The sequence below is a fragment of the Megalops cyprinoides genome, chromosome 12 (genome assembly GCF_013368585.1).
Source record: "Megalops cyprinoides isolate fMegCyp1 chromosome 12, fMegCyp1.pri, whole genome shotgun sequence".
In the NCBI taxonomy this organism is placed as follows: Eukaryota; Metazoa; Chordata; class Actinopteri; order Elopiformes; family Megalopidae; genus Megalops; species Megalops cyprinoides.
Genome location: NC_050594.1, coordinates 30,443,240 through 30,451,693, shown reverse-complemented (window position 1 = coordinate 30,451,693; position 8,454 = coordinate 30,443,240). Strand labels below are relative to the sequence as shown.

Below are 8,454 nucleotides of genomic sequence, written 5' to 3'. Positions count from 1 at the left end.
ATAAAAGGAAGATTTCAGTCCAGATCACCTACAGCTTTAAGAAATGATGGAAGAGACAGATGTTTCAAGCAAAGGGATCTCCCCAGCCTTGTAGGAGAAAAGCTCCACTGAGAGGCCTGATTCCTGCCAATCCACCCTGCCTTTCCATTCTTCCACAGGGTCTCTCATTACCCCCAGAGTCCAGGGGCTCCTTCTTCAAACTCTGCAAGGGATTGTGGGGGTTCAAGGAGGGCAGGCAGGGGTCCTCTCCCAAATCATCTTCACTGTCCTCATTTTGGAGGCCCAAACACACACACAAAAATCAATAACCACACACCTCCCCACTGTGTATTTGCAAGCGGCAGCTCATGAGATAGAAACAAGGAAGGATGAGACCTTGCCTTACTTAGCAGAGCTTTACCTCTCCTAGATCTCCTTATTGAAGAAGGTGGCGGTTTGCCGAAGAAAGCCGTCTAGCCTGAGGGATCGCTCCAGGTACTGCAGGTGGAGCGGCTTGGCCAGCTTTGAGCTGACCACATCTTCTGCGTCATCCAGGTCGAATGTCATGGGGAGCACAACTCTGGCCCAACCCCAGGCACAAATACGCACTGCAGAAGAGAATACATAAGATGACATTTATTATTATTGTTAGTGCTATTCATAATTATTTGTTTATTAGACGCTCTTATCTAGAGCATCTAATAAAGTGGACGGATAAGAACGGATAAAACTGAATGATGCAGTAAATCACAAAATTACGTGTCACCAAAGTGACAAGAACAATAGGTACAGCCACAATAATAAATAGATCAAGCTGAAACACAAGGCTAAAATCCAACACCAAAAATATACTGCCTACTAATTATTCATATTTAATTGAACATGGGAGCAAACATTTTTTCATCAATACTACCATAAATCATGTCCATGGTTTCTGACTATGACTTATAAGAATATTTACGCAAACTTAAATACCTTCAGTACTGAGGCCAAGGGGAAGTACTTTGGCACAATCATTTTGGAGAGATGGGTCCTTTTGCCATTTGGATAAAGTTACCTGGTTCAGTTCTGCACTACTTTAACTTTTTAGCATTTTCCAAGAGCTTTAAATTTTGGTTCTAATATAATGCATGCCTTTCTAGCAGTCTAAAAACACACACATCATGATAACTTCGTAACATGTCTCAATTTAGTAAAATTTATAGTTAGTGTGTAGGTGCGTCCCAAACGGTTTATTTGACATAGTGGGCGTTATTTTGTAAACCGCAGAGATCACGCAACACTCTCAGGCCCCAGTTTTCCACAAAATGATACATAGTGACTCAGGCTACCCATTTTAGCTGCAAAACTTGCAGCTAGCTAGAGGGGTCGTGTAAGTTAGAAAACAGTAGCTAGGAACTACTTGCTTCAACATGACCATTCTGCTTTTCTAACCAATGGACAGCTCGCTGCCAACTGTCGATGAGAACTGTTCGTTACCTAGATACCAAATTATCCAAACTCACACAAAGGTTTGAGAGGAGGTAAACCAAGAGTGCAACACAGCTTGCTAGCAAAATAAAGTGACTGTAGAATTACAGCTTTGAGGTAAATCGAAACACTGAAGGAGGGTACTTTTGCTTAAGAGGCTTTTCACAAGGGCTGACTTAAAAACAACAGACTCCAGCATGCCTGCTTTAATTAGATTAAACACAGTATGATAAAGTGGGACATTTTTTAAAGTTTTATTGTGGTATTCGCTTTGTCCGTGCAAATTATAGTGGCAGGCTCTGGAAATCTAAGAAATTCAGCAAATCACAACATTGATTTTGCAGTTGTTGATAACAGACTTTTAAGGGAAACTGACATTCTAAAACACAAATGTAAAAATAATTATAATTAGAAAAGTTCTATCAGGAGAAGTAATGAAATAATTAGTCTTCTATTTTTGGGAATTTAAATTGGAGTAAGATTTGTGAGAAATATTTTGTAAATAAGAAGTGACATTTAAAATTTTGCATGGTATATACGCAGTTAAAAGTCTTAGGGGTTTTAGGATATTTAATTATTATTATTGTAGTTTTTTGTGGATTAGAGAAAGAAACAATTATACACCTCTTTTATCAATATACGTATGCCAAAGTATTTTGGATTGATGTTGAAAACTTTGTTGAAAACTGGACATATAATTGTTTTGAACGATTGGCTGTTTGTATTTATTTTTCAAACAACACTATGAATGTAAAATGTTTTTTTTTTTTGTTCAATTTTTAATTATTGTGGGGAAATTGCATGTACACATGAAATGCTTATTCATGCAGATATCGCTTGTCTATTCAAACTAACTTTAACATTACCAAAAATATTTTTAAAATATTTAGAAAATAATGACATGCAAGGGGAAGATATTCCTAAAATACAGCAATTAACAGTTCTCCCTCCATATGAATTCCCCAAAAGGTAGTGAACATCAATTTACCAGCATTGATGGTGAGAGTAACAGACCATCATTCAGAAAGATGTAGGTTGCAATTAACAGGTGGCACTCCAGTTTGAGGAAATTTGCAGCTAAAAATACTATCAGTACAAACACAATAAGACAATCATGGCTTTGGACACCATTGAACCTAGGAGTTTCAGATAACAGTTCACTAACAGATACAATTAGGCATATTATAACCCCTCACAGATACAAAAAGAGTGTCCCTTGTTAGCATCTTAGGTGAACAATTTTCACTTTGTGGGGACCAGACAGCTTGGCTTTCACAAAACTGCCACAACATAGTTATTCATGCTCGTTTCACATTATAGCCAGCTCGGCTTTTCCCATCATACATACATGGGTCAATGAAAGACTTGCCAATAAACATTTCTGTCAAATCCTCACAGTATACGCACTCTGGTTTGTAAAACCAACTTTTCATAAGGTAGAAATTCAAAAATAAAAAAATGAAGAAACACATAAAAAATAGATATAGCAAAGTGGAAAACAATGAAAAACATATTTATTTATTCAGATTTCACATTTCATCCTCCATAACAGTACCTCTGCATAAAATATTACTCAAAACAAAGGTAGGAGACAACACCAAACACATCCACTGCCTCCTTAGAGAGCTCCAATATCTTGTGTATAAGGACACAGTGCAAGCCAAAGAGCATTCATCAGGTCATAATGAATGCCTGAAGAATGTGTTACTGCCTGCTCCAAGTAATACAAGAGTGTGTCTGCTATGCTTAGCATAGAGAGACAGGAGGCAGTTGTGTAGCCTCCTCCTTCAAAGTCAGCTCATACACACAGAACTCCATGTTCCAGATCATCTCATTAATCTGCTGGGTGCTGCCTCTCTGGTTCTATTTCATCAGGACTGTAATGAGCTCTTTGGCATCCTATCTGAATCCAGGCATCAGTGATCCTTTTAAGAGATGTGCTGCGTGCGTACTGGGGAAAACTTGTGGCACAGCTTCTCATCACAGTGCTTGTTTTTACCCCCAAAAGAGGTAAAAGCAACAGTTTGGGGATTGAAACATGTATATATCCTTCTTGTCTGTAATTGTAAATATTACAAAGTATGGTCCACTTTAGGGGTGTCTGAAATCGTATTACAAGATTCTTCCAGGCATGAATATGGGAAATATGTTTTAATATTTACAATTACAATTACAATTAATTTGAACCCTGGAAGCAAGTAGGTAACATTAATATCAGTACAGGCTCCATATTTTAATATTCATAAAGAACATTAAAAAAATCAATAAGCAAATGATGCATTTCTCGCCTCCTGAAAGAACAGGCTAATCACTTAAGTTCATTGATGCAAAGCAGGAGGACAGCCTCAAAGAGTTCCTGCTGAGGAAGCTGAACAGCTTCAAGTCCAGCAAGAAGACTCAGGTCACCTTGCTGGTTATTTAGCTGCCAGAGCTCTACCTCAACCATTTGGGCCTAAGTGATAGACAACTCGAAGAATGTCCACTTCATGGAAACAGGAGAGGTTCTGCTGTTCAGATGCTCCAGGCACAAGCTTATTCAGGAATGTATTCAAATAGAGTTCTTCAATGCTGGGGATGCTGCTATTTGAGTAGCTCATATTACATTACATTATCAGCATTTAGCAGGCGCTCTTATCCAGAGCGACTTACATCGGTTACAGCTTTTTACAATGTTATCCATTTATACAGCTGGGTATTTACTGAAGCAATTGTGGGTTAAGTACCTTGCCCAAGTGTACGTGTTAAGTAGCGGGTGATTTGCTCATCATTATGAACTATCGTGAATGATCGTTAATTAAATGCTGCAGATGGTATCCACATTCCTCTGAATAGGTCAATGGACACAAAATTGATAGGATTGTTTTGTTCTATGACACTACCTCTTTCCACTTCTGCAGCAACTGGCCCCAAGTTTACCTGAATGAGTATTACCGGCAGCGAAAAGGGTGAAGCGTGCTCTGCGAGTTCTGATACCGATCACTCACGGAAGCCATGGATAACAGCTATCTTGCGACATTATTGGATAAAGAAACAAAGACCATTCTCAGTGAAATTATGTCATTTCGTTAATTTAGGCAACATATCTATATCGGTGCCTTACTGTGTATAGACATGACACATGACATTTTGATGAGTCGACCCTTCCTAAGCTGTTTTATTTGATGGTGTTTCAGAAGTACAGTATATGTAAAGGACACAACGATACGATCAGAGTACACTTCCCGGATTTCAAACAGACCGCATATCTTTCACAGAGCGTTTGAAAGGGCGCGACCGGTCACGTGATATGGCGTCACGTGACAGCAGCGATAATAGTGATTATAGTTCTTATTCTGATCCACCAGATGGCGGAGTTAATCCGTAGTGCATGCAGAAGCCCTTTAACAGACCAGAGGTCTCTGTAAAACCTGTATGTTAACAGATAGCTATTTCATATTAGCAAATTGACATACTAAGGGACACTTTTGAGTGCATTTCTGTAGCCTACGCTATACGCCTACGTGTAAGCACTATGCAACTAGCCATCTGGGGGCCAAACTGACTACCTGTGTTCCTCCTTTTGATCACTAAGGAACTCTGAAAACTATGCACAAGATATTGCAACCACTTGGAAATTCCCCCATTATGTTATTTTATAAGACACTGACGCCGCGCTATTTTTTATTTTGTGAATATTCGTTCTTGTCTAGAAAGTTTGGTTTCCACATGGTTGTGGTCCAGAAATATAGCCTATATGCAGCATTGTTATGTTTGTCTGATAAGCACTTACATGTTCAAGTACAAGTAAATATTACAAGTAAATATTAACCATTAGGCAGCAAGGTAGCCTATCTAGACAGGTAGGTATAATGACGCTTTGTTCTAAACGTGTCAAATAAGAGCTGTGCATATTATACGATATGTCAATTGTTTGCACACAAACCATTTGGCCTATCCGTACATTGTTATATTCTTGGGAAGTTTTGGCCTGTCTGTAAAAAATATCTGCCTTCGTGAACAAATAGGCTAGTTTAAAAACCCTGGCGTAAATCTTAGGCAGGCTACTAATACAGTCGTTATGTTTGTTTTCAGTGTAGCCACCGTTAGCTGTAACTTATTTAACCACATAACCTGCCAAAAGTGTTGGGAATCACGAAGCAAGATGAACACACACACTAAAGGAGTTTAGTTGGCTATAACTGTAAGCATGCTGGTCTTATTGTTGTATTTTGTAACTGCAAATCCCTGCAAAGGGTGAGGGGAGTGCCCATGCAAATTACAGTATAGCCTGTTGGTTTGAAAAGTTGGTGGCTACAAAAGTGAGAACAGAGGGCGTGGTGTGTGAGATTGCGTTAGGGCTCAGAGGTGATGAGATCGCGTCAGCCCACTGTCAGTATCTGCGCGCAACGCAAACCGGCGTGCCTGCTCATCTCGCTTCTCATCTAGCAAACTTCAGCAGGCGTTGTGGTCTTCATTACTGAAGAAATGCCACCTCAAATGGAATACAGTTACGAAGAGACAAGGATCCCATCCGTGTGTATTAGTCACGAAAAAGCTCACGAACCGGCTATCAGCTGCATGTTGGTTGGTGATGGTGCCGTGGGAAAGACTAGCATGATTGTGAGCTACACCACCAACGGATATCCCACGGAATATCAACAGACGGCTTTTGACGTGTTCACTGGTAAGTTCATTGAGTTCCTGAGCTCCCCTGCAATCCATCAGGTTTCATTCTTTTATACAATTAACTGATGGTTAGTTTTTCTTCTACCAAGAATGCCGACTTTACCATTTTTTGTGTTTTTGAATATGGTGTTGCATTGTTTTGAATGCGGTAAATTTAATCAACTCATTTACATTTATATTTATTCAGTCCTGTAGGTAGCATTTTAACTGGGAATAGATGTAGGAATGGACGTAAGAGAGCCGCCTGTCGGAGTCCACCATCGTTACAGGCCGAGTCACTTCTTCAGAGTTCATAACGTTTTAATTATTTATGTTTCTGTTTTCAGGTATGGTTCAAGTTGATGGAACACCTGTACGCATCCAGTTGATGGACACTGCAGGACAGGTTAGATCGCTTCATTTGTGTTACTTAAAATGAGCAGCATATTTTTTCATATTGTTAAATAGTTAATGCCTGAATTATTCCATTGACATATAATGTGTAAATTTCATAGATGTATTGAATGATAAATCTACTTTTCTGAAAATAACATTAAGATTTGATAAATTCTCTAGTCTGTGCTCACAATCACTTAAAATGAAAGACGAAAAATAAAAATGGCAAACAGCCGTCTCAAGCTCAGTTTCTTCATTTTCTGTAGAAAATAATGCCTATGTTAGGCTATATCGTACCAAAGATGTAGTTTTCAAGAAGTGTTCTATTGCAAGGATGCCAAGTGTTATTTTTCAACAAGGCTTCTGTAATTAATACCTCTATGTCAGTTAAGCCATTTCTGGATTGAATCTTGTTCAGTCTAATTTCGACACTCTGTAAACTTAAATTCTGCAGTGAATAAACTAGCTGTTGTCCTTCTACAGGAGGAGTTTGACGGCTTTCGCTCCCTTTGCTACGCTCACACAGACGTGTTCATCGTCTGCTTCAGCGTCGTTGACCCCACGTCCTTCCAGAACATCACCAAGAAGTGGATCCCTGAAATCCGGGCCTACAACCCGGCTTCCCCCATCATCTTGGTAGGGACTCAGTCAGACCTCCGGCACGACGTCAACATCCTCATCAACCTGGACCGCTTCAAGGTGAAGCCGGTGCTGAACTCCCGGGGCCGTGAGCTGGCAGAGAAGATCAGGGCCCAGGACTATGTGGAGTGCTCCGCGCTGACGCAGAAGAACCTGAAGGAAGTGTTTGACACGGCCATCTTCGCCGCTATCAAACACAAGGCACGGAAGGCCAAGAAGCTGAAGTTTTCAGACCGTGCAAGGACCTTCTCCAAGTGCGGGTGGAAGAAGTTCTTCTGCTTTGTCTGAAATGACTGGTGCACAGCCAAAAACACTTAATTTGTTAATTTATTCAGACTTGAACATTTCAGTCTTGGTGACAGGCGTGCTGGCCCTTGGGAATCAGGTCTTGGCGGAGGACATGGTTAATGCAGTTTCTTTGCTGGATGGATGCAGGGATTCAGGGGATCCCTGCATAGAAGGGGCCAAGTGCATATTTGCACAGATTGACTGTGATGGCCCTTATTTGTGAAGCGGATTCTGAACTGAGGATTGACAATCTGCAAGTGGTGAAAAAGAGCTCCTGGTAACACAGGGTGTTGTCTGGTACATCAAAAGTGGGAACGAACAACGGCTTCATGTTTGAAGCCAGTTTAGAACTCAAAACCGTGAAATGCCAGTCACACAGGGAACACAGATTTCAAACTTGAGAATTTTCTTAGTTTGCTACTAAGTAGCCAAAAGCATTTTGCCAATCTAAAAGCAAGATCCTTTGATAGCGCAGTGTAATTATGTGCCACTCATTTGAAACTTATCCACTCTCCGAGGTTGTTAGAGAAGAAGCAGTCAGGGTTGAACACATCCTTTTCACACCATGTGGCCAGGCACAGACTTTCTTAGGCAAGAGTTCAAGTTAAAGGCACTAGATTATGATAGGTGTCGTTTTTGGTGCAGGTGTGAATGACAGCCCTGTGGGATCTCAGCTGCTCAGGCATTCATAGGCATTGTATTCATGATCAGAGCCTGTCTGCCAGCCTTAAGTGTACTTATTTGCAATGCGTATTTCTGCTGTTCCAGGGAAAGGTTCCCAGGACAGCTGTTTGTTTCATCCCCGTTTGCCATAACATACAGTTGTAGGTGTTTTTCAATGACCAAAGGATCTGCAGTGGGCACTCTTTTTAGCTTAGCCTATATCTTGGGTAAAGCACCTTATCAATAGGTAATGTAAAGCACCAGTTATGTACCATGCAAGTCCAATCCATTTACAGCCATTTAATTTTTTATATTGATTACACCCTTAATTTTGATTTGAGTCAAGTCTACCAGGAATTCTGTGCACACCTTATG

General features: G+C 40.3%; 1 protein-coding gene across 1 annotated transcript; it reads left to right on the top strand.

The window, feature by feature from the left end:
• Positions 1-5,790: 5,790 nt before the first annotated feature.
• Positions 5,791-8,454, top strand: LOC118787209 (rho-related GTP-binding protein RhoV-like). The gene is made up of 3 exons (XM_036542688.1): positions 5,791-6,112; positions 6,441-6,499; positions 6,973-8,454. The coding sequence occupies exons 1-3, from the start codon at positions 5,914-5,916 to the stop codon at positions 7,414-7,416; spliced, it is 702 nt and encodes a 233-aa protein (XP_036398581.1). The 5' UTR covers positions 5,791-5,913; the 3' UTR covers positions 7,417-8,454.